This window comes from Manis pentadactyla, chromosome 16, assembly GCF_030020395.1.
Source record: "Manis pentadactyla isolate mManPen7 chromosome 16, mManPen7.hap1, whole genome shotgun sequence".
Taxonomy (NCBI): domain Eukaryota; kingdom Metazoa; phylum Chordata; class Mammalia; order Pholidota; family Manidae; genus Manis; species Manis pentadactyla.
This window is the reverse complement of record NC_080034.1, coordinates 43,541,637-43,567,723: the sequence shown is the minus strand read 5'-3', so window position 1 is coordinate 43,567,723 and position 26,087 is coordinate 43,541,637. Positions and strand designations below refer to the sequence as shown.

Below are 26,087 nucleotides of genomic sequence, written 5' to 3'. Positions count from 1 at the left end.
AGGCTAGGTGCTAATTAACAACAATACATGTTTCCATGTACCACTTGTCCCTTTCCTTCCTGCATTTCCTTCATTACCCCCTCAAATCTCTTCCTTTACGTGGCTCCTTACCCTGGAGGTCAGTCCTCAGAAAAACCAAGCACAAAGAAAGAGCTCTGTCAGAGGGGCCATTTACTTAAGTCCCAAGATCCTAGAGGCCTGTGCACTTTCTTTCCTTTGCATTCCTTCTTCCTTCACTTCCTCCCCTCTTCTGGGGGCTTGGATCCCAGGGAGAGACCCACTTCCTTCCCTTCCCTAGAGGAGGCATCTCCAAAGAAGCCAAGCCATTGACCCAGGATCAGCCGGCATTTATAGGTACTACCTGGGCACAGCTCCTTGCCTTTGCAGCAACCCCAGTGACCCATAAGGCCCTCCTTCTCCCCAAAGCAGACATCGCAGATAGGGCAGCGGTAGATCTTCTGCTTCCAGTGAGCCTGTTGATGTCTGATCAGCCCCGAGAATGAACCGCAGGACTTGCCACAGTGGAAGCAGCAGGTGGGCTGCTCTGTGAGGTGGGCCTTCTGGTGGCTGGCAAGATAGGCTTTCTTGGTGAAAGTGGAAGGACAGTAAGAGCATGAGAAGACCTTGAGCCTTGAAGGCTTTGCTGGGTGAGGGTTGGAGCAGGTTTCCAGGCAGGAGGCTCTGGTATTGGGTGCCTGGGTCCCAGTCACAGGCTGTGGGGTTGGAATGGCTGGGGCCTGAGTTCTCACAGTGATCACCTGCTTCTTGACTGCAGCTGCCTGCTTCGTGTCTATAGATGGCTGGGTCTGAGTCATAGGACTCTTGGTTCTAAATCTGGGTTCTCGCATCCTGGTCACTGGTGCATGGTCCCCAGCCATAAGGCCCTGGCTGGACTCCTGGTTCTTGACAACAGGCTCTTGGGATCCAGCCGTGTTGCCTGGAATCTGCACAGTATTGTTCCAGTTTCCAGCCACTGGCTCCTGGTTTTGGTGTGTCCTCAGGTGTCGTTTGAGCTCAGACTGGTCCCGGAAGCCCTTCCCACAGAAGGGGCATGAATGGGGCCGGTAACCTAGATGGACACGGCGGTGACGACTCAGTCCAGAAGCATCACAGTAGGTCTTGTTGCAGAGAGAGCAGCAGAAGGGCCTCTCCCCAAGATGCATGCGCCTGTGGTAGCTGAGGGCCTTGGGGCTCCGAAATGACTTCCCACACTGGTTGCAGTTGTGAGTCTGCTTGGGATTGTGAACAAACTGGTGGCTACGGAGGTTGGAGAGCTTGCTAAAACACCTGCCACAGGTGTGGCAGGTAAAGGGGGACCCAACCCAGGATGCTGGGAACACTGGGGTCTTGTCTGTGGACTCAGTGGGAGCAGAGGACGGGCCTGCCCCTCTGCAAGCAAGGCAGACCTTTCTGTCATTGCCAGTCCCCTCATCTCTCAGACTCTCTTGAAGTTCCTCCTTCTTGGCTCCTATAACGAGTAAGGAAGAATAACAAGCCTCACTACGAGAACCCAACAGAAGCTCTCCTCCATTCAGTCACACTATTCCCCCTCTTTCCGCCTCACTGTCCCATTCAGCCTTCCACCCTCACTCTGACTTCATAGGCTAGAGGTAAGAATACACGTCTGTGTTTTCAAATGAGAAGTAATTAAAAATTTATCTGGGATCTTTCAACAAGATCAGAAATCAAAATTTTAACTTATAACCACATTTCTTAAAATGCATATTGTCTCATTTTCAATAGTGCTCACACTCCCATGGACACACCTCAGATATCCACAGTGGAACTCATAATACATCATGGAAATGTAGACATTTGAGATACTATTAATAATCAACCTTTAAGCCAAGATTGTCCTGGCAAACCAGGAATGAGGTCAGCCTGACCTTAAATTTCTCCCAAGACCTTTTTCTATTCTCTGGAACAAGGCTCCCTGACTCCAACTCAACATCAGACTCACCTCCCTTTTCTCTCCTCTTGGAAAGGACTTTTTAATCAAAGGGGTCTTCCTGACATAAGTGACCTACATGTAGTCTCTCAAGCCCTAGAAACTGAAGATGCCCAATTATCCTGAAAGACTTAGATATTCATCTTCTTAAAGCCAAGGGACTTAGGCAGATGATCTCAAGGTCTCTTCCAGCTCCAGGTCTGACCAGGCTGGAAGGTGCAGGTTAGCAGAGGAGATACAAATCCCTGATCCTCTCAGTGAGCTTTCCCTCCTCCTAGGGCATGTCCTGGACCCTTTCCATATCTCTCTTCTTTGCAATTCTTACCAGAAGGGAGGCCTTCTCCACTTGGGGGACAGAGATCTGCTCTCCACTGTTTCTCTTCTTGTTCAAGCTCGGTGATCAGATCTGGATGAGACAGAAAGATTCTGGCTAGTAAATGGGAAAGAGGAGAGTTGAGGTCCCAGGCTTGGCGCCTTCACACCTGATGGGGACAACAGACTACCTTCACCCGTATCCTTGGTTTAGGAACCATAACCTTATGGGCAAGGAGGAAAGCTCAAAAGATTAGCTCCTAACAAAGTGCCTGGTATATCATACCAGTGACTCAGTAAATATTGATTGGATGAATAGGCAATTTGCATATTTGGAGAATACTGTCTTCATATTGCAAGTGTTATCTTTGCCCTCAGGCAACTTTCATCTCTTCGCATTTTATCCTAAGCTTAGTGAACCAGATCTTTCATGTCTGGAAAGTATGAAATCAAGGGTCAGTAAAGTTAACTGTGAGCTTATCTACCTGCCCAAGAAAACCCAATGTTCCAGGACCGCAAGGGGCTTGCTGAGGGAACCCCTCCTCTTACCCACAGATACCAGGTGTTTGAAGGTCTCTGACATAACATCCTGGTAGAGGACCCTCTGCCTGGCATCTAGACATTGCCATTCTTCCTGGGTGAAATTCACTGCCACATCCTCAAAGGTAACTGGCTTCTGGAAGAGTAGGAAAGACTCAGGGAGTCTGCACACATTCAGATACAGACATCCAGTCTCAAGGTTCAGAAAACTTAAAGAAAATTAAAACTGTGTAAGTAAGGGAGAAATATGAAAAGACAGGCACATAGCCAGCTGCAGAGACAAGCTCCGCAAAGCAGCTGAGCCTGAGAGGAGTGGATGGGGAGATTAAGAAAACACAGAGATAGCAAGAAAGACACAAAAACCAAAGTTGGAATCAGGAGGTTCACTGACCGCTGGTGGCGGAACAGTGGTGCAGTTTTATTTCAGAGTACTGCTTATGTACACAGGCTCACTTCCTGTGAGCTGCCCACAATGATGTCACTTTTGGTGTTGTCACTTTTGGCTGATCTCACACCCAGTGATCTCATTTCCGGCCCTCCACAGCCAGCAACTTTAATGTACAGAAAGGAAGGAAAGAGGAGGAAGAAACATGTGAGAGGGAACATGAGGAGTATATACTGAAAATAAACAGAGAAAACAAGTGAAGGAAAAAAGGCTGCACTTGACAAATTTTAGGAGATACTCCACAAAGAATGACAGGGTAGTGGTGCAGGGACAGAGAAAGGCTTGTAGCCTCTTTTCCTGGGTGGTGTTCAGCTTGGAACAGTCTGAGATTCCACAGCTCTGTAGACAGGAGAATGGATGAAAGAGCTCAGTCTAGGAGCTGGTCCTTCCCTCTATCTTGGTCTCACCTTCACCCATGCCTTCCACCAGCACTCTGTCTTCATGGCTTCCAGCAAGGCCTCCTCGGCCACCTGAGGGAGCTTCTGTACAGGTTCCACTGGCTTCAGCTGGCCAAACACTTCCTGTTTCATGGTGTCTCTTTCTAGCTTTTTCCACTCCTAGCCTGGCCCCCAAGACTGACTGAACTCCTTCCTGGAGCTATTTACCTCCCAGTAACTGAATAGACAGAGAGGCTTTGCAAAGTCCTCATGATTTGATGCAGCTTCCAGTAACAAATACACCTACTCCAAGGGGCTTTCTCTTTTGTTCTGCTATCCAAATTCTCTTCTTTCACAACTGATAACACCTGTGGTTCCCTCAAAGCCTAAGCTACATACAGAGTTCAGGGACCTAGCCACCCTTTGGCAGGGTGGTTCAGCTGCCATCATCCAGGAATGCCAAGTTGGGGCTATGAAGGCATCTTTCTGTTTTCACCCTGCTTCTAGTCACTGGTTGGTGCCCACCTCTAGGAACCTGAGGTCAGAGAAGAACAAAATGTATCAGCAAGAGAGGAGGGAGTGAGGAACAACAGTTTCTTTATTTGGTCAGGCAACACTAAGAATTATGAATGCTTACCACTGAATACTCACAGCACCAGCCCATGAGGTAACAATTACTGGCCCCGTTTTAAGGAACCTTAAGTGCAGAGATGCTGAGTAGCTTGCTCCAGGGCACTCTTGGACACTGCAGAATCAGTGTCAAAACCTAGGCTCTGTACCACTGAGCGCATGAGTCCCTCTGTTCCAAAGCACTCTCTAGACTGACAGTATGATATTCTGGAAAGAAAGCATGCGCCTGAGGTAGCCAGCTGGATCTGTCACAAGCCGCCTGGTACAAGTCTCTTCACTTTGATCTGGTTTCATTGGAAAATGAGATTAAAGGAGACACTCTCTAAGAGCCCACTTAGGACCAAAAAAATACAGTTCTGTGGATTTTGAATACATACAGATTCTTGTAAAGAATAACACTGATAACAATCCGTCAGCAAACACTTCCTTGGGGCTCACGATGAGCCCAGCACTGGGGTTGCCAGCCCATACAGGAAGTTCTTGCTCTAAAGCACACATGCCTCATCTCTAGCCTTTTCCTGCTGACAGCCACTTCCTCCACTTCCCACTCTTGAGATGGAATAGTAAGAATAAAGGCAAAAACCTTTTGACTTTATTTCTTTCACATTTTTGGATGGGTGGTTGAATTGACAATACCAGCAAGGAAAAGGGCATTTGACAACAGAGCTAATGGGATCACTAAAAAGAAAGTTGTCATGGAAGGTGCATTCCTGGGCTCAGAAGCTGCGCCCCTCCTTCTCCTTCAGGACCTTTCAGTCATTCTGTGACATGTGCGGGTCTGGATGATTCTATTCTCTAGCCCATTACAATAAAACTAACATTTTGAAACAGTCCCAGTAACAGAATCCTCCATGTCCTGGCTATCCTGTTCTCCAGGACAAAAGACCAGCCTCTGTCACTAGTCCTCAGAACAGCATTTGCTGGGGGTGGTAGAAAGAGGCTCTTTCTCCAGATTCTAAACTGGCTGTTCCGGGAGGGAGCATGGCCCCAGTGACTGGATTTCCACCGTCTTTTGCCTGCTCCTGTCACTTCTTTCTACCTCTGATGGTACCTTCTTCATCCACAACCCCCCAGAGCTTAGACCCGCTGGCAGGCCAGGAAGCAGGCTGAGTAGAACTCACTGACTTTTGGCTCAGTGGGGCTTATCCGACCCCGCCCTTCCAGAACGCAAATCCCTCGAGGGAATGTGCCGCCATTTTCCAGTCCGAGCCCCCCCCCCCAGTCTCTTTCTAACCCAAAACCCGACGATGGTTTTCCACAGCAATTTTGAGAATCATCGAATCCCCAACTCTTCTGTAAGTTTTTGTGCATTCGCCCTCGCTGTGCCCCGCCCGGTGCTCCCGCCACTGGAGTTTTCTGCCCTTTAGCCCTCGCCCCCCTCACGGCCTTCGGGTCTCTGCTCAGTCCCTGAAGGACCCTTTTCCCTACTACGCCGTCCTGCCCCCCAGCTCCCGCACCCCGGCCCGAGGCCTCCTGCGGGCCGGGCCTGGCAGGGCGGGTTTTGTTCCCACTGTGCGGCACAGCGGGCGCTTATTCATTCCCACTGAAAGGGGCTTCTGTGCCCAGAATCGGTCCCACTAACTGGGACGGCGTTGCCCGAGTCTCGAATGCCCCAAAACTTCATTTCTGGGATCCCGACTTTCTCAACACTTGCCAGAAGCGCCTTATCGGCACCCGGTCCCCAGCATGGCCGGAGAGGCGGGCGCACCAGGCCACACCTCTGATTCAGCCGGGTTTCCCCGAAGGGTCCCAGAGGTTGGAAGCTCCTCCAAGATTAGAGGTACGATGCTCCCCTCCTCGGCCGAGGTCAGGGGTAGGGAGTACGGGACAAAGACCTGCATTTGCCTCACCACTGTGAGCTCAACTCCCGGCTGCCCTACTTACCCGCCGCGTGCGGAAGACAGAGACCTCGGGGGCGTGTCCCCGGGCTGGACCGCGAGCCCGCTCCAGCCCAGCGCACCCTCCCCTCCGCGGCGGGCTTGAGGCTCCCGCGACCCCGCCCTGGCTCCTCCCCCGGCCCGCCGCTCTCCCCGCCCACGAGCCCCCGTGTACCCTGCTCGGTGTCCCAGGGAAGGTGTGGGCCCGTCAAGGTCAAGAGTTCACAGCCTAAGAAACCTAAAAGGAAGAGAGCCTGCCCCGCCCCACCAGCCCCCAAGACTCTTACCAGTTGTAACCGCTGGCCCTACCTAGAGCTAGTATCTGTTCTTGTTCTCGAACTTAATTTACTCTTAAAAAAAAAAAAAGGAAACAGTGAATTACTTCTGATTAAACACACAACCACCAACCGGCATCACCTAAGAGCCTCAAGGAGAAAAAAATCACAGGCCCCGGGAAAGAGAAATGGAGGCACTTAGTACCGTAGAAAACCGAAGGCAAAAGGAGAGAACACAGAGTAATTCAAATGATGACAGACGGACAGAGGTGGGAAAGTGGAAAGGGCCATATCCAGGTAAAGTTCTACTTACCTCCCCCATGTACCGAACCCAATTCAACCTTTCTCAGCAATTTTTCTTCAGAAAACATTTTGTAAAAAAAAAAAAAAATCAGTCCAACAGAAATCAATTTATTTTCTGTCTAATCAATTAATTAGCATTTACCGTGTTACATTTTGTATTATGATCATTTTTATATTCCACATTGGCATGGGGTTTTACGATTTACAAAATACTGTTGTAAATGTGGTCTTCATTAAATCCTTACAAACACTGTGGGGTAGGAATTGTTATTCTGTCTTTACAGGCAGGAAAGCCCAGAGATGTTGAGCCTTGCCAAGCCCACATTCTGCTGCACTAGAAACCAGACCTTTTGCTTTCAAGTGTCCACACTTGAAAGTGTGGGCTCCATGGTTCACACTGGATGGCTAGCAGGTTCAGGTTTTAAATCTTGGGAGTGTTCCCAAGTTACTTGGCACAATGCTCTGCCCCTTGTGGACAGACAACTCATGGTGATGGGCTGAGGAGGCTCCTGAGGAGTCAGAGTGAAGTAGCTGGCTGGTGGGGAAGGTTGTAGGATAAGCATGAGGTTGAGCCAGTCATGTATATATTACCACCATCTTCAGACCAGCATGAAACAGACTGGTGAAGGATGGTAAATGCACTTTCTATTACCAATGAAAAAACTAAACCAGCCTTCCAATAAAGACAGGGTCTAACCCTGCACTTGCATGAACCTGCCTTACTTGCCTTGCCCAAATCCTGGTCATAGTTCTAAATTACTTTATTTACAAACTAGGCAGCTGGCCTCCAGACCACAACCTACTGCTTTGATTTGCACCTCAAATCTTAGAATCAGCAAAGAGACATGGCATGAATAGGACATTTATTCATATATTCAATAAGAATTAGACCATTGGTTTGGGAGAGGGATTGGTACAGACCCTGTTTTTATTTATCTCTGCATCTGTTTCAGCAGCACTCAGTGCAATGTTTAATTTGCACAGATGCTCAATGGAATTACAGTTTATGCTATAGACAGGAGAACAGCACCATATGCCCTATGATGCATTGCAAAGCCCTAAAATAGAAAAGAAAACTGGCAATGGAAACTGACTCAACTCTGATGACAGAGACTGAGGAATATTCTGAAATGTGGGATGGAGGGGAAGCCAAGGGAACTACACTGAAGCAGAATAAGACACCAGATAGACATTGAGGTTTGTGTGTGGAGAACGATCGAAGGAGTGCTAGGTAGTGTGGAAGTCTCTATGGAGCCTGGGGTGTAAAGATTCTAAGGACCTGGGTTTGCTAGAACTGAGGGCTGATGAGAAAGGGGAAAGGTAGAAGCTGTCCTGGTTCTCATATATGTGGTTCCAAATACTGACACCAACCCTTGAGCTAACCACCGGATTGATGATGAAGACCTTGTAGCCACAACCAGGGCACCAGTTGGGCAGCTGTTTTTAAATCAGCTTCCTAGTTCTCGGTCTGTACCAACTATTGCCCCAATTCTTTCTCAATAGGCAATAAAATGGAAGACCTCAGCCCCATCCTAACCATCTAGCAATCTGTAGAAAACTTCCTTGGTGTTCCACAAATCTTTTGAGCTACTGTCAAAGTTCATCAAGAGGTCATGACCCTGTTTACCCATGATCAGGACCCAGACAATTGGAAAATCCTCACTCCCTCCCCTGTCCTTGGAATATATATGTTCCACCCACAATTACCATACTGGAAGCTGTTTCAAGGACACAGCCTTGAGAGAGTAATGTGTTGTTGAGACCATCTGGATTGAATATATGACTGAACCCAAAGTCTCTTTATAATGCTAAGACTATGCCAGGCGAGTGCAGAGATCTACTCATTTTGTGACCACCCAACATGAGCCTCATATGTAAGTTCCTTTGTTTATTAGAACTGCTGCCTACCAATATGGAGTGGCCTGCCTCTTTCTTTGGTATCTCCTTGCCCTGTGTACAGGGTCCAAATTTCAGATTTCACCTGCAATACAGAAGTTGCGAACCAACAGCTACAAGTCTCTATGATTGATGATTTTGCTGATTGGAGCCTCTGACAAAGGGAGGCAGCTTGTACTCACTTTTGGAACCTGCCTTTCTGATGTGGTTACTGGATGCACACTTTTTGAAAAATAGTGTTAGCTTGCTATTAAGCTCCTATTAAAACCTGAACGCCTGATTCGTGGAGGCCTTCTTTGCTAGCTTAATATTCACATTTAGTGGTAGGTTAACTTGGATGCTATTTCTAACAAAATAGGAAGAACCCAATATGCCTCACTTGTCAAGTGGGAATGGCATATTTAAGGATGCAGTTGGCCTGGCCCCAGAATCTCTGTTTTAGATGAAAAAATGGCAGATACCCCTTCAGGGAAAACTTTATCTGCCACTCTGCCATCGGAAACAAAGCTGTTGGTTTGATGGGGCTCTTAGTTCACAGAAATTCCCTTAGACACCTGGCCCTGGTTTCAGAAGCTGAAACCCCATGCTGTTCCTGGCTGATGCAGCCATTCAGTCTCAATGTCAGTTATGCAGAACCAAAAATGCATACTGTTGCTCTGGTTGGTGGGCAGAGCTTGGGCCATTTTATGTAGTTCTGCCAACACTCCTCTGGATCAGCCTTCCTATAATCTGACTCACTTGTGGGTTGTTGTCAATATGGTCTAGCTGTTTGGTCTGACCCTTGAAAAACTAGGCTGGTTAGACATCTCTCTTTACAGCTGCAAACTCTGGAAACCGTAACTGCTGATCTGACCATCCGGGTCACTCTCCTGCCCACAGGAAGAGCTTGTTGTTCTGAGGAGACTGACTGGAATCAAGGTGAATGCCCACAGAGAGCCTGTTTTTTTGCAGACTGCGTCCCTCGGGGCCTGGATGCATCATCATACCAGGTATGACTAGACATTCACCATCATAAACTGGGCACAGAGGATTCAGTTTGATTTGGACTTGTGACTACTGTCAAAAGCTACCCCTTTTGTCTTATGGTGAGGGAGGCCACACAGCAAGGGGCATTGTTCACACCTGCCTCTGGCAGATGGACTTCACTGGATCTTTGACCACATCTCAGGACTATGTAGCGCCTTACCACTGTTGACACTTTTTTAGGGTACAGTGTTGTTATTCTAATCCGATAAACCTATTCCAGCCATACCATTGTATCCCTTGAAACTAACTTGTGTCATGTTTTTGGCTTTCCATAACATTTTTTATCCGACAATGGTGTGCCTTTTGTTGCAAAACCTCTGGACAATGGGTTGATAATTAAGGTAATCAATGGACCTTTCGTGCTTCCTACTACGATTCACCGGCTAAAACAGCTTTATCAAGAGTGGACTAAAAAGGAATTTTTACTCTTCTCCCTCACCTCCTCCTGTTCCAAATACCTTAACAAGGCAGCTTACTCACTGAACGCTATCCCCCAAAAAGGATCATGTCCTCTTGGTCACTTCCTGAGTGCCGATCAGGATGAAAGGGATGGGAGGTTATACAGGTCTATTTTGGAAATACCTTGATGCTTCTTTCTTTTCCCTAACAACCTAATAGCAATCCCAGATTTGCCTGGCTGGTACATCCTCTAGGTGGCAGCCCTGTGAAAGGAGAAAAAAAAAAAAAAAAAAGGCGGTGCGGGGTTGGGGGGTAGAGAGGGTGTGGTGCGGGGAGGACACGGTCTAAGAGATTAAAACTTTATTTTGTCACAGCTACTTGTATTGTCTTGTTGGACTTACTTGGTCTTATAAGGACAATGACCCCTGGAATGAGTACATCGCTAAGTCCCAAGTCTCACATAGCCCATTATGTAGGGGGCATAGTGGATATCTCTATGGTTTTGTAGAAATGTTTTTGTCCCTCCTGTTGAAACAGGGTAGGATTCTGATTGGTGCAATTTGGGTTACATGCCAGCTCCTGTAGCCAACCACTAGCTACACTGATGTCAATCACTACAGCCAAGAGGATAGGGTACTATGATTGGCTGGGGCTTTGGACGAAAGCAGTTCTCTAAGAGGAGGAGGGTGGGATTTTGTTTAATAGAAAAAGGGACACTGGACAAGTAAAAGACAAAGCCCACACTTACAGACCATAATTTCATTTATGTAAGATATAAAAGACTATCTGGATACATTATATGCACATCGCAAAATATCTGAAAAATCCTTTGGCTACATTTCTTATTCCTCTCAACAGTTTTCTGTCAACATGGGAGACTTCAGACAATTCATTCTCTACTGTCAGGACATATTAAGCAAGATGTGTTGGTAGTTAAATGAAAAATGGTGTTTGACACCTGGCAGACGCTTAGTAAGTTTTATTTTCTTCCTCTACACCACTACCCTCCTTTATGCTATGGTGTTACCAACAAAGACATGTCATGATAGATGAGGTATAGTTTATTCACTGGACAGTAAGTAGCAGGTGAATTTTGGAAAGGCTATGCTATCTTGGTGTTGCTGACCTGCTCACCATCCCCCTTGACGGATAAAATGTACTCTTGTTCAGCCTTATTCTAATTTGTGGTGATAATCCAATGGAAGATTTTATAATTAGATTAAAACACACCAATCTTGTACACCATACATCCTGAGGCTGTTTTCAAGCACTTCACCTTTTATGGTTAAAGATAACATCAGGCATACTTTAATGAGTTCAAAATTTTAGCTCTTGTACCTCAGTATGAGGGTTACAGTAATTATCTCTTTGCCTCATGCCCCTGTAATTTAGTAATCTGTTTCTATTTTGGGCTTTTTGAACCTTCAACTGTTGGTTCAGCTCAGCCTATGACTGAGGCTTGTCCCATCCCAAGTGGAACCCAACTCTTCTATATATAGCCCGGTTTTGCCCGCATTGCTGCCTTCCTGTTTTGGTCTTTTATCCTGAGCCCTACAATTGTTTTCTTACCTTGTTCCTTTGGTACCCCACTCCAGTTCCTTAAATGGGTTTTAGTTCCCTGCCTGTCTCCAATTTCGCAGTACTGACTTTGCCTTCTTGTTCTCTAAGGACTGGGTTCCTAACCCTGAATTGTCGATCCCTCTTCCACGCTGCCTTTGCTGCCAAATGCCTGTCAGGTCTTCTGCCTGTCATTGGCACCTTTTCCTTTTACCATTCCACCCTTAACTGTCCACTGATTTAGCTGTATGGAGCTCTTTGATGTTTCAGTAAAAGGGGATTTAATGGATTGATGGGCACTGAAACCAAAATGCAGGCAGCTGGTATAGATTTTCTAAGAGAACTGGCTTTAGAAGTAGTATGGTAGCTTAATTAGACCGTATTTATAGGTCAATAGGAATGATCCCATTGAGAAGCAGTAGCTGGACAAAGAGGAGAAAGAATAGCTGTTAGCATAAGGTTATGAGAAAGTGGAGAGGCACCTCCCACTACAAGAATAAAGAGAAAGAGAGAAGAAAAAGTGAATGAACAGATGCAAGAGAAGATGAAGAAACAAAGGTTGGTAGGAATACTTACTGCTTTGGTTCCAGTCTTTAGTGAGGTCCTATTATATGAATATTTTAAGATAGTGTGTTGATTCCCCCTTTTTCTTTATATTAGTCTAAGCAACTTTCTAAGGTTTACAATCAAAAAACTTTGACTGCAGTGTGACTATAGCTAAACTCATCAAACTTTTCAACATTATTTTTAAAGTGTAGGCTCTTGAACTTGAATCTAGTTTAAGAAATCCCAGAGTCCCTAGTACAACTGAAACCCACTACTTAAGACTTGTTTTTCCTGTCTCTAAACAGATGATCTTACCTCCTGTGTCAGAGAAAATAAGCTATATTGAGGAAACTCCTTCCTTTTTACCCCAAATATGTGTATGTCAACTCCCCAACCCTTGTACCTTGCCTCTTGAGAATTTCTACTATATTCACATGGAAAATTGAGGAAAATGGTACCAGTTGGGTGTGCTCCTCAAATATTGTTTCTTTGTTTTCTTAATCTTAAAAAGATTGTAATTTACCAATCTATTTGATAGCTTGTCAGGTGTCTTTCATTTTGGACAGAACTTGGCATTGTAAAAACATATTCAAATGGAAAATCCTAATGGTTTGTAACTACATTGTTTTGCATATGACCACCAAGTTTGCTGCTTGGGCTAAAATTACCAAAATATTGGCAAATACCAATATTCACAAATTTAGCAGTTCTGCAATTGCTTATAAAATCAGAAACCACTAAAAACATCTATCAACAGCTGCTCCTCAATATTTAAATTCACTAAATTTCTTCTTGCTCCCCAAACAAAATACAGGTTTCCCCACTTTCTGAAAGTTCACATTATACCACTTTGCTTTTACAAAAGGTCTATATTATTACTACCATAAAGGCTTTTTTCATAAAAGCAAAAATCCTCTTTGGATTTCTTTCAGTTAGAGAAAACAGGTAAAAGTGGCACAACATGAACTTTTGGGAAGTGGAGGATACTCTTCTTTTTAAGCCATTTTGGCTTATGAAAGGTTTCATAGGAACACTCTACTTTTGGAAAGTGGGGAAACCTCTATTTACTTACTTGAAATCAAGTGCAAATAACATTAAAATTATCCTTAAGGAAACACTTCCCATTGGCAGCAGGGTGGGGCTGTATGGAAGGGGCTAGGCAGGCTTCTCAATCAGCTGCACTTTAGATCCAGGTGGGGCTGATTTATTGTCAAGCGATGTTTCAGTATATATCCCTACAGATTTCTTTTTTCCATTCTTGGTCCCAACCTGTTTTCTGGAGTTTCTCTTTACAATAATTTTGGCTAGATGAGAACTGTACTCTAATGCCTTGATAGCATTTCCTGATCCACTGTCACCTTTTAAAAACTCAGTGTTTTAGAACTCTATTTCCAATACTATTTTAATAAAGGGCTGATGCCAAAGGTATGACTACAAACACTGAACTCTGACCCAAATGGGAGCATTTTGGACAGTGGGGGAAACCTGTTTTATTAATTCAATAATTTCCATTTCCTTTTGCCCACCAGTTTTATTCTTCTGTCACTTCCAATTGTCTGAGTCAAACTGTTGCCATCCAAGATCCCATGTGCTCTGACCCTGACAGTTCTTCATGGTTTCATCTACTGCCTCTCCCCCAGCCCTTAGTCTTGTGCAGGTCCTTTGCACCTGCTGTTCCCTGGGCCCAGGTTTCCTTTCTTGCTTATCAAACCTTCCATCCTTCAGTTCAAAAAGTATTTACCTCTTCTCCAGAACTTTTCCAAGAGGCTTTTTAGTTCTATTCCAAAGGGCTGTGCAGTCCTTCTCCATTGCTTCTGTAGCACTTAGAACACTTCTGTTAGTTTTATTCTTCTTGTAATATAAATAGCAATGTCTTTACCACTAGATTGCAAACTCTCACAGTGCAGAGGACCCTGACTTACCCATCGTTATATCCCTGGCAATCAGCAGAGTGACAGGGTTCAATACGTATGGGATGAATAAATAAAGATGTTTTATGTCTAAATAAACCATGTTTTTGCCTGCTGGGTAATGTCTTGCCATGATCTCTATTATGTTAGCTCATCCCATATTCTGCCTTCCATGGTATCCTGTGCCCATATATTTCAAACAAGCTCCTACAATACATAAGCACTTGGCTTACCTATTATTATCAGCCTAAGTTTTCCCTCTGCTGTTTTTCCTTTTCTACTGACTGGCCTCTTTTCATTCATATCTCCCTTTTGCATTTTAAACCCAAACTATGGGAGTTTTCATGCTTCTATCTGGGTAGACATTTATAGCACACTATGAAAGGAGAGGAAGAAAATTTATGATGGACAATTTATGATGTTACCTGGCATTTTATCCTTATAAAGCACTTTATTTCTTATCTCACTGTAACACTTGGGTGGGGAAGATTTTATTTTCCATACTGTCAGTCCTAAGAGTAAGAGCTTCCTCACATCAGTCAGCATGTCGCAGAGCTGGAACCCAAAACAAATCTCACAATTCTAAACTCAGAACTCTGTTGGGGCTAAGTCACAAAGTGCTTGAGGGCTAAGAAACTTGGACTCTTCTCCAGCAAACAGAGAACTGTTAGATACTCCTTGACTAGCATCTCCAGGAACTTTAGCACCCTGTCCTCCTTCTTTGGCAATCCTTTGTTCAGACTTCAATGAAACTTTATGTTATGATGTTGCCAGGTACCTTGAGAGGAGGGCATGTAGGTGACCTTTTCTAGAAGGCAGCGGAGAAAACATTCTGGGAAAGGAGATAAATAAAATCCGGAATTTTACTGAAGAGGGTTAAAAAGCAAATTAATAAAGATATTTTAAACCTCAGCTGAAATATAAGAACAAAGAAAGGTTGACTATGATTGCTCACAGACACGAGGTATAGGAGTTACAGTTGAATATTATCAGCTGTTTTTGTATTTTGGGCCTGGCTCTCTTGGACACGCTATTAACAAATATCCTGTTTTCAGCAGTTAACAAATGTCCTCCTTTCTTTTGATAAATATTGTCTAATATGTGCTAGGCTCTACAGAACAGACTGAGGGTAAAAACAGAATAGATGGAAATCTAACAAGTTCCAGGACTGGGCTTGTCATATGAATGTACCACAACTTATATACCTTGGAGAAACTCTTGCACATGTGCTTCAGACACATGTTAAGGGAATGTTTACAGAAGTACAACCTGTGGGAGAAAACACAAAAGCAAAAACTGGAAATAACCCTAATGACCTCAATAGTAGAATAGGTAATTAAGATGTGGCATATTCATGTCGTGAAAATGAACTACACTAGAAATATACATTCAGATTGATGGTTTACCTGTGTACAGACAATGTTAAAATCATGAGACTTGGTAAGATTAACAAGAGAGCAAGTTTGGGAAGAAGTCTAAGTATTTAGCCCAGGAGCCCTGTAGAGACTGGAAAGATGAGGAGGAATCAACAAAAGAGACTTAGAAGGAACAATCCACGAGGTTGGAGAAAAAGCAGGAAAGCATGTTATCCTGGAAATCAAGTAAGGAAACTGTTTCAAAGAGGATAAAAGAGAAAGAATGAAAGGAAATTACAGTGCCACGTATCAACATGGATTAAGTCAAAATAGTATGGAGCAAAAGAAGGAAATCATACACAAGTGTATTTCCAGTTATACAAAGGCTATAAACAGGCAACTATTAGTAATTATGCCACTTAGGAATATGTACATAGGTGGTAAAAATTATAAAAAGGTAACAGTTATCACAAAATTGAGGATAGTGATCACTTCTAGGGATGGGGAAGGAATGTGAAGGGGAAGAGCACATGGAGCTTTCTGGGGTGAGGTAACGTTTCACTTCTCAGCCTGAGCAGTGGATACCTGGATTTTTTTTACTGTTCTTCCAACTGTACATATACATTTCAATTGTATATTACATTTCACATAGAAAAGAAAGAAGACTACAGGACAAAAGAAAAGCATTAAGCATGACTCATGATTTAAGTAAGGGTGCTAGGGAGTAATTATGGTATCACTCACACACAGTACAAGGAAATGAAAAGGTGATTAGAGTTTGTGAAGTGGAGATGATGGGTTCAGGTGTGGCCAAACTGGACACTTTAACCACAGACATTTATTTTTGTGCAACTGTCCGAAGATCAGTTGCTTTTATGCTAGATTTGGAGGAGAAAAGAGGGCAGATGACCTCACCAATTTATATGTCCAGCACTGGAAATCTTCACGGTAAAAAGTTATTAATAGTTACATGTTAGGTTACTTTTTAGTCCCACTCAACTCAAAGGGTTTATCATTATTACGCTATTGATTTGGATTTCTAAGTCTTCTGTCTCCTGCATTTGCACAGAAAGTCCTCTACAGTGCTTTTTGAATCTGCAAGTGATTAGGGAGCCTCTCAAACAAAGGAAATAAACTGATACTAATGTAAGATGAGCAGATGTACCATACCTGAAAATACTGTCAAAGACAGAAAGGTGATTGCGGGACAGAAATCTAGAACACAGAAGTTAGGGTTATCTAGTGCCATGCTGTACAATATATGGTGGTCACCATACACTGAAATATATTTTATTTATAAAAGAAAAAATTCACTTTGTCAGTTATACTAGCTACATTTCAAATGTTCCATAGCCACATATGGGAAGTGACTACAGTGCTGAAGAGCAAAGACAGAGAACAGTTATATCACTGGAGAAAGTTCTATTGAACAGTGCTGATCTAGCTATATCTTGGGTAAATGGTCCTACTAGTAAAGAAGAATGGGCATCAGAATGATCACAACTCAAGTATAATATTCTCTAGGGCATCCAGTTTCCATTTCTTTAATTTTCTACTAACTCTGAAACCCTACTTTCCCAACTTTCTGGTGTCTGGAAAGAAAAATAACTGATTAGAAAACCATAAAATTTCATTCTGCTTGATCAGAATTCTCACTGTATTCATAAATTTGCTCTCTGTCTCATCAATGAGTGTTGGAAGACATCTGTTTGAGAGGGTGAATTTGGTTACCCTGAGTATATCCTAACATTGGGAAGGTCTTGCTTAAGTGGGTGATGGAAAGTGACAAACTGTGGAGCTGGAAGAAATGTGAGAGACTTCTACACTCCCTTCTCTGACATTCCCCCTCATCCTGCTTACCTAGGCCAGGTTGGGTGTCCCTCCTCTGTACAGCACCTATACATACGTCTATCATAACCCTTACCACATTTTATTATGCTTATAGAGCTAACCCATTACCTGTAAACTAATCCAGGGCAGGGACTTCTCTTTTCTCGTTGTAACTAACAATGCTTGGCATACAGGAGGTTCTCAAAATTAAGTTTCTCATACAAATAAAATTCTATAGTGCAAGTTAAAGAGTTTTAGGGCCTGGTTAGTAGTTCCCTGATAAAGGTGTGAATGGCGATAAGATGAAAGACCATATACTGACCTATAACAACCACATCAAGATAACTTTTAAGGGTTGAGAATAGAGGAAATGGGAGAGGCAGATTAGAACAAGTCCTTATTTAACATTACTGCCCAATCCAGGTGTTCTGCAGTGAAGAAACTACTATTTATGAAGCATCTAATATATCCTATGCTTTACAAAAATAAAATTACTCCCATAAATGCTATGAAATATTATTATTCCTCTAAAGATGAAGAAAGTGAACTTCAAAAAGGATAAGTAACTTTAACAAACATAAGGCAACTAAAAATAGCTAAGCTAATTTTCAAGTCCAGAACTACCTCATATTTCTGTACCTGATATAAATAGGAATATTCACTGAACCCTGGGGAAAGATGAAAACTAGCATAAAAAAAAGGTTAAGAGACATAATTTTGTCATAAAAACATTGAAACTTTACTAATCTTTTATTTTTCCTATTTGACTTCTCAAAAAGCATGGCATAGTTAAGAATTTTCTTTGATGTGGTTTTATAATTGTATTTTCTTCTTCTCTATTTTGACACTTTTCCATAAGAACATTCACTTTAATCTGACTTCTACTGCATGGCTGGAAAAGTGGATATGCAGTAACGTTTTCAAACTCTTCCATCTCTTTCTTTATTCTCCCATGCTTCTCATGTGTGGGTGGCTGGCTCTGGCTATTTCTCCAGATTCTTTCCTTGAGCTTTGCTCTTTAAGTTCTCTTCCTCAAAGCATGCGTTCCTGGTGATCTTTAATTTGTACCTGCTCCCACTCATTTACCAACTTTCTTCTCTGTATGTTCTGGATGTTATGCTCTTCTGAAACAATTTTTGGGAACATTGTTCGACTGGGGGGGATGTAGTAATGGTATTAATGTTTTATTCTTAAGATCTGTGACCTGTCCTGCTCGATGTATGTGCCTTTCTGTGTGTTTCATCTCTCTCTCAGGTACCCAATAATACTGTTTTTGTCTCTCTATGCTTTGAATTGTTTTCCTCTCCAATTTCTCCTTGATTTCACCACCTGTCCCTTGTTCTTTCACCATTTCCACTGTTCTTTTATTATAGTATGACTCTGCCTTGCGGAGAAAGACAAATGCCAAATGATTTCCCTCATTTGTGGAGTATAACAATGAAGCAAAACTGAAGGAACAAAATGGCAGCAGACTCAGAGAGTCCAAGAAGGAACTAGTCGTTATCAAAAGGGAGGGGTGTGGGAGGACGGGTGGGAAGGGAGGGAGAAGGGGACTGAGGGGTATTATATTTAGTACACATGGTGTGGGGGATCACAGGGAGAAAAGTGTAGCACAGAGAAGACACATAGTGGATCTGTGGCATCTTGCTGCACTGATGGACAGTGATTGCATTGGGACATGGGTGGGAACTTGATAATATGGGTAAATGTAGTAACCACATTGTTTTTTCATGTAAAACCTTCATAAGAGTGTATATCAATCATACCTTAATAAAAAAAAAAAGACTCCGCCTTGGCAAGCCTGTAGTCAAGAGAAAGAGCCTCCTCCCTACAGTGTTTCATGCTCCTCTTGATGTTTTTCCGTTATCAGTTGTCATACTGCCGTTACATGCACACCACCTAGATTCTGTCAAAGTGGGGTACAGAATTTTATGTGACCCAGTTTTTACTTCCAACACATTTAATAACAGGAGCTTACCCTCACTAGGGACACCAAGAAAAGATGTGTGACCTTTTCTTTACATCAGTGTAACTCCCATCACTCCTACATGACCCTGTGAGCTCTGAAAGTTCAAGTATCCACCATCCAAATCAACAACTAGTTTTTAGAAATATACTGTTAAGAGTTTTCAAAATAATACTTTGCTCTGCAAGTATGGATATAGCCAGAAAACATACAGCTAGAGAACATCTGCCAGTGTAGACATACCAGGAGGTATCACTTGGGCTGCTAGGAGGATTTTAAACCTAAGGTCCGTTCTCCTAGTAGTTCCAAACTGTATGTGAAGATAATTTATTTACCAAGATTTTCTTCTCCAGTGGGGACTGTTGATCTGCAGCAATTCTAGGGTCTTTAGATGCTTTAGCCTGGCCAATCTGGAAGATAAAATAGCAAGGGTAGTTAGAATGTCAGGGGGTGCCAGAACACATCTGCTCACTCAATTGTTTTGACCAAGACCAAGGGTATTTTCCTTCAGAAAGAGGAAACCCACTATAGGCAGGACTACAGCAGGGCCATTTCCTCCACGGGAAACCACTGCATTCCTATGGTGAAGAATAATGAATGCTCTTTTAGTAAGAACATACAATCCTACCATGCAAACTAAAGACATACTTCTCCTGTGGATTCCACATGGACCACTCTGAATTTGTATCAAGGGTTGGGAGATGGAACAGACAGGCTGCTTGGGGAAGCATTGCCCAAGCACATTAATATCAGGTTGCTTAGTCCCCCAGCCTCCATTGTCTTCTGAGATAATTCCAGATTCCAGTGTTATCAGTTCATTTTCTTTCTGCAGTTTCTCAATCTGGGCCCTCTCTGCCTCTATGAGCACATACAGCATCTCTGCACTGTAATCTTTTGTTCCGAAATTTTGTTCTTATTTGATTGTCCAGCCTATGCTTGCCTGCCGTAAACTGCAAATCATCCTTCATCTTAAATCCATTACGAGGCCGTTCCATGTTGAAACCCTTAGAATGGGAATTTGTAGTTACTCTGGGTTTATTTATAGGACAGGCTGATGGCAGCACAAATGAAGGCTACCAACTTTTTATGTGTCATCATGGTCTAGTCTGAGTTTACTGTGAGGTTGTATTTAAGCCAATGAGGATGCCTGGCATTTCATGTTTGTGCTTTGTTTATACTATTTATGGTTAAGAACATGGGCTCTGAAGCCTGACAGGGCTATGTCCTAATTCTACCACTCTTAGATGTGTGACTCAGTGCAAGAAACTTAATCTCTATGTCAGTTTCCTCATCTGCAAAGTGGAGATATAATAAGACAAAAACCACCTCTTGGGGTTTTAAAGAACAAATGTGAATTAGATTAAAGAGCTTGGCACAATGCTTGATATATGGTTAAGTTCTCAATAAATAGCAGTTGTGTATCCTCCACAGGTCAAGCCTCTGACTCTCTTATAAAGTCTTTCCAGTCTACTCTATGTAACAGTAATTTTGCCTTCTTCTGAACATTTAACATTTTTACTTCTACAACTCACTTGGAAATCAGTCATTGTTTGCATTGTGATATCTGCAGTCATATACCACCTTTTAGTATTTTGATACTGAAATTAAGACTTACAAAGGATGGGAACTATACCTTCTATCTACAAATACAATGATCTGTTTATATTACCAGAAAGGATCTGCTATCAAACATTGTATCTCATAGACCTCCTAGGTACATTCTTATTTGCCTATGTATACCTACTTTGGGATTTAAAAAATATGACAATCTTGCTTTTGTTTCTCTACATATCATCTAGCACAGTACTTAACATTAGGGTCTATGATCCCAAGTTCTCAAAACTAATGATTTTTGGATTGGTGATTATCCTTATTACATAATATTTGAGCATCTTTCTCTCTTATATTCCCGTGTTTATCTATCTTTTTATTAAAGCATTTAACAGCCTTTCTTAAAGTATACAACCATATTTGTTTTATATACCTGTCCTGGGCTTTGCATTTTGTTCTACTAGTGTACTTTCACTGTCTTCTAATTATTCATCTGTACTATTTAGGATCACAGAAAAGTTTTCAACTTCGTAGCCTCAATTCAAAGACTGACATAGGTGCTTAATACATACTAACTGAACAGATTGTGAGCTTTTGTTGGGAAAGGGCCATGCCATATAATGCTTGTGCTCCTTTACTGCATTAGGACAGTATTCAACTCATGCTGGCTCTAGTGAATGTTTGTCAGACTGAAAAGGGAAAGCTGGGGAGGGAAGGCTAATTTCAATTTCCATTTTCAAAAAAAAAAAAAAAAGACAGAGAAGTGAGAATAAAAATGCCTATCATCATGGGCTCAGCAATAGACCACCCTTTGTAAGACACAAAATGACACCCAGGTAAGTGAAATTATGGGACTTGTTACTCTCCAGTAGCTTGCTGAATTTTGACCCCTTCTACATTGTGTGTTTTACTGTAGAAAAAGGCAAACCCAGAGCTTCTCTCAAGAAGAGACCACAGCTTTTCTTTCAGTGGAGAAAATGGTGATGGCTCCAGAACTTTTATATGTGAGCAGTGTTCACAGCTGTCTGGTTGGATGAGGATGGGTGGGCTGGGAGGGAACTAGGAAACTCATGTAGACGTCCCTTCAGGATGACAAGTTTCTAATTTAGATTGTAGGTTACAGGGAATGCAAATAGAAATATTCTCTACAGATATTGTCATGTTTTACAAAACATTAGGCAAATGTCAACTATTCACGTAATGGATAACAGATGATTTAAGAGTTGGTTGAAAGGAGACCAGGTGGACGTGGGTCCACAACTGAAAGCCAAACTCGACCTAAGTCAAAGTGAAATCCTACCCAGGGCTGCTCCCTTGACGCTAGCCTCCCTCATCTGGCAGGCATCTAAGGGAGGAGCGGGGGAGTCCCAACTTCTATTCCGCCACCTCCAAAGTCCTGAGCCCCTTCCTAAGTGTCCCACTTCATCCTTGCTTCCTTTCGTTTCCAGAGACTAAACATTCCTCCTCCGCCTTCACCCTCACCACTTCCTGCCTCTTAAGAAGATGTCTCACCCCTCCAAGAGCCCAGAACATCCCCCGAAGCACGCGACCAATTATGAGCTCTGCTAAGAGCCCTTGCTTGTCCCACGAGGCCCAATAAGCACTGGAACTGTAACGCCCAATGTTTGGCTTTGCTTTTAAACACTGCGCAGCCGCAGAAGGGAAAGACCGTCCAAGGAACGGCGGAAGTTTTTCTCTAATCATAAGAAATTAGTATTCGGTAAGTACGATTTTCAGAGGGAACGCTCCCCCGACTACGTCCCTGTAAAATGCGAGACTAGGAGAATAAATATCCCAGAGGGCCATGAGAGGCACTGCATCGCTTACCTGTTTCGTTATCTGGTCACAGGACAAGGCTGAAACTGGTACCACCATCTTTCTCCAGCGAGGTTCCTACCCTCTCGAAGTCGCTCGGAATTCTCGTGTGTGATTATGACGTCACAGCCAATAGTGAGTTGGAGGGCGCTGACGCTCTAGCCCGCCATGCGCTCGTTGCTCTTCGGCCACCGCAAAGCCCTAACTCCGGACCTTGGATTTGTCTGGCCTCTTTCGCCGGCTACCCGAAAGCCCTGAAGTCTGGTGTTACTCGAAGCGTGCTGGGAGTTACGGACGCTTGGGCACGTTGGTCGCAAAGGCACGAGGCATGTAAGGGAGGAGGGTTTGGGTTTTGTACTTTCCTATGTGTAGAAACAGAATAGGAATGACCCCTGTGTGGGGACGGGATTACTCCTTTGCGAATAAACTTCTCATCCCCTTCTCAGCCCTCAACTACCTGTCCGTCATGGACCTCAACCGCACCTGCTCCAGCTTTCAGTCGGACCTGGATTTTTGTCCGGACTGCGGCTCGATCCTGCCTCTGCCCGGGGTTCAGGATACGGTTACCTGCACGCGCTGTGGCTTCTCCATAAAAGTGCGAGGTGAGGGGCTCGTATGCAGCGCCTTAGGCTAGGGGCCCAGCATGGAAGGGTCGGAGGCTTGACAGGGACCTTAAGATCCGTGGGATTGGAGAGGGACCCTAAAGCAGGATCAGGCACTTATAATTTTGATATTGGGACGAAACCTGAAACGAAAGATAAAGGGCCTCTTGGTCTAACTGACAGGGAGTTTCGGCTGTCAGCTCCCGCAAACGGTTCTTTTTTTATAAGTAAGAAACAATTTTTACTGCCTGTGCAGACTTCGAAGGGAAGATTGTGAAGACCTCAGTTGTGTTCAACAAAATGGGGACAACCATGCCTGTGACGGTAGAGGAAGGACCTGAGTTCCAGGGACCCGTGGTAAGTTTATAACATCAAGGACTGTCTCCGTAAGAAGAGTGGGAAAGAAATACAGGGGTGATTGCTGAGATCTGGAGAGTTTTGTACCCAATTCCAAGAAGGAAGAGAGGTCTTTAGAACAGCAGTGTCTGAGGACTGTGATAGCCCAATTCCTATGAGAAGTAGGGGGCTATAATTAGGCCACTTTAACCCACCAGTTCTTCCCAGGTTGACAGGCGCTGCTCTCGATGTGGTCATGAGGGAATGGCATACCACACCAGACAGATGCGCTCAGCTGATGAAGGACAGACTGTCTTCTACACCTGTACCAACTGCAAGTGCGTAACCTTCCCTTCCCTCTGCCCTTTGTTTTGTTTGCTAACTGAACAAATCTAATGTTTTACTTTTTGTGCTGAATAAACAATTTTTCCTGTAGTCCCATTCCTAATTGCTGTACAGGTCAGGTAATGAGATTTGTGGTCTTTTTTATTTTTAAAAATGACACTTTTCTTATCCTTATAGCCAGTGAACTAAACCTTTTAAGAAACTTAAAAGGAAATGAAAAAATACAGAAGGCAGGTATTGCTTAGTGGTCAGCATGTTTTTTTGAGATCTTCCTCTGCACTCAAGATTTTACTTGAATGAAGAGTAGTCAAGTGTGATTTAAAGAACATGGTCTCTGAATGGTTTTAAGAACTTTTGTCTTTGGTATTCTGCAGTATCACTGCAATGTATCAGGATGTGGTTTCTTTTATTTATCCTATTTGGGATTTGTTGGACTTTCTAAAACTTGAGGATTGCTTTTTTTTTTTTTCCCCATCAATTTTGGAAAATTATTAGCTGTTACCTCATTGAATATAGTTTTTCCCCCATGTTCTCAATTCTCACATTCTGGAGCTCTATTTTAATTATTAGACCTTTTCTTGTTCCATTTCTCTCACCCTGTTTTTAATTTCCAGCCCTTTTAATGCTGGTTCTGGATAAATTCTTCAGGTCTCTCTTCCAAGCCACTAATTCTGTCTTCAGTTTATTTCAATTATTGTTGCTTAGAAAAAATTCTTTTTTGAGTTTATTATTTTTCAACTCTCATTTTTAGTAATTCCCAATTCCTTAATATTTTAAATTGCCATTTTCCCTTAAAATATACATTTAAATATATTAAACATGGTTATTTATATTCTGTGTCTGATAATTCAGATGACCACTACACTTTTTGTGGGTCTGATGCTGCTCTGTTCTTTTTACTGACTCTCTCATGATTCTTTTTACTTCACTTTGTGATTTTTTTCTACTGTAAGCTCGGGATTTTTTACAATTTGAACTGTGGGAATTCTGAGGCCTGTGGTGAATGCTGTTCTCTCAGCATTTGTTTCCTGTTCAGGTGCTTGAGACACTACCGAGCACTTTACATTCTTAGCTTCAGGTTTTTGGAGCACATAAATAGTATGAATTTGGGCTGCAGATCCATGGATGGGCCGATTTATGGTTAGAAATTCTCAGGGGACATTTTTTCTTTCTCTACCTAGTGAGACAAATTCCCCTTCTGCTGAGTTGATTTTTATTTTTTCTGATTCCCTTTCACACAGAGGGTAACCCTTTGGGGATTCCCCAAGTTTATACAGAGTACCTCCTCTCAGACATTGTAGGTGTTTCTCTGGTTCCTCCATGTGCTTGTCAAAACAGCAAGGACACCATGATAGCTGGGGCTTCAGTTTTTGTTTTTTTGTTTTATATATATATATATTTATTATTAAATATCATTGATACTCTTATGAAGGTTTCACATGAAACACATTGTGGTTACTACATTCACCCATATTATCAAGCCCCCCCATACTGCACTGAAATCACTGTCCATCAGTGTAGCAAGATGCCACAGAGTCACTACTTGTCTTCTCTGTGCTACATGGTATTCCCCGTGATCCTCCCTACACCAGCAGAGGCTTCAGTTTTAACTTACCTGTCAAGATTCTTGGTTTTGTATCATTTTACCCAGTGTGAAGATGGCCTTTACTTTCTTGCCATCTTATCAGTGGATTAAAAATATATAGTAGTTATATCTTTTGAGAGTATTTTCACCCAGTCTAACCTTTTTTTTTTTAATGAGCAGAAAGTTTTTATTTTTATGAGATCCAGTTTATCCTTTCTTTTATGGCTAGTGCTTTTTGTATCTTAAGAAATCTTTGCACACTTTGTAATTTATGTATCTTTAATTCTAGCATTTTTAGTTGCCTCAAATTTAGAGGACTGTTTAGGAGCTAGTACTCCACAATGTCATAAATAAAAGTCCTTCCTTGATTAATTCTCATCTTACACTGCTAGAACCTTTTCCTTTGGTCAAATATATAGTAAGTCCTTCCTTTCTTCATAGGTTCCAGGAAAAGGAAGACTCTTGATGTTTTTTTCTGGGTGATTCAGCACTTGCTCTTTCTCCTTGTCCTTGAAAGGTGAAGGATAACGGATTCTTTGTCCATCCTTTGGCTGCAATGTTTTGCTATCAGAGGGCAGCAGATGAACATGAGCAGATTACCACTGTCCCTCGAGTATACCTAGTTGAATTTCCATATTAAAGTTTTATTTTTCCATAAGAA

General features: G+C 42.9%; 3 protein-coding genes across 14 annotated transcripts in view; 1 reads left to right on the top strand and 2 right to left on the bottom strand.

Moving 5' to 3' along the window:
• The window catches only part of ZFP57 (ZFP57 zinc finger protein), a 25,334-nt gene extending 2,598 nt beyond the window's left edge, over nt 1-22,736 (bottom strand). For 2 of the 8 annotated variants that reach the window (XM_057493711.1, XM_057493713.1), the window contains exons 1-7: nt 22,571-22,736; nt 19,528-19,602; nt 6,718-6,762; nt 3,653-4,157; nt 2,810-2,936; nt 2,274-2,354; nt 362-1,468 (exon numbers count right to left, since the gene is read on the bottom strand). In XM_057493711.1, the coding sequence (XP_057349694.1) occupies nt 362-1,468; nt 2,274-2,354; nt 2,810-2,936; nt 3,653-3,775 (1,438 nt within the window). In that variant the 5' untranslated portion in view covers nt 3,776-4,157; nt 6,718-6,762; nt 19,528-19,602; nt 22,571-22,736. The other 6 variants (XM_057493712.1, XM_057493714.1, XM_036908647.2 and 3 more) reach the window with 6 other exon arrangements.
• Nucleotides 17,954-18,986, bottom strand: LOC118924112 (putative uncharacterized protein ZNRD1-AS1). Its single transcript, XM_036908617.2, is given in 3 exon segments — nt 17,954-18,237; nt 18,240-18,382; nt 18,384-18,986. Coding segments are annotated over 3 exon segments (606 nt in total). The 5' UTR covers nt 18,578-18,986; the 3' UTR covers nt 17,954-17,968.
• On the top strand, nt 22,356-26,087 carry POLR1H (RNA polymerase I subunit H). 5 transcript variants are annotated; one of them, XM_036908663.2, is made up of 6 exons: nt 22,356-22,463; nt 22,593-22,884; nt 23,005-23,160; nt 23,417-23,517; nt 23,725-23,834; nt 25,868-26,087. In XM_036908663.2, the coding sequence occupies exons 3-6, from the start codon at nt 23,025-23,027 to the stop codon at nt 25,890-25,892; spliced, it is 372 nt and encodes a 123-aa protein (XP_036764558.1). In that variant the 5' UTR covers nt 22,356-22,463; nt 22,593-22,884; nt 23,005-23,024; the 3' UTR covers nt 25,893-26,087. The 5 variants fall into 5 exon arrangements, with proteins under 5 accessions (XP_036764558.1, XP_036764559.1, XP_057349699.1 ...); XM_036908664.2 differs by having other exon boundaries at nt 22,445-22,463; nt 22,593-22,693; XM_057493716.1 differs by lacking the exon at nt 22,356-22,463 and having other exon boundaries at nt 22,574-22,693.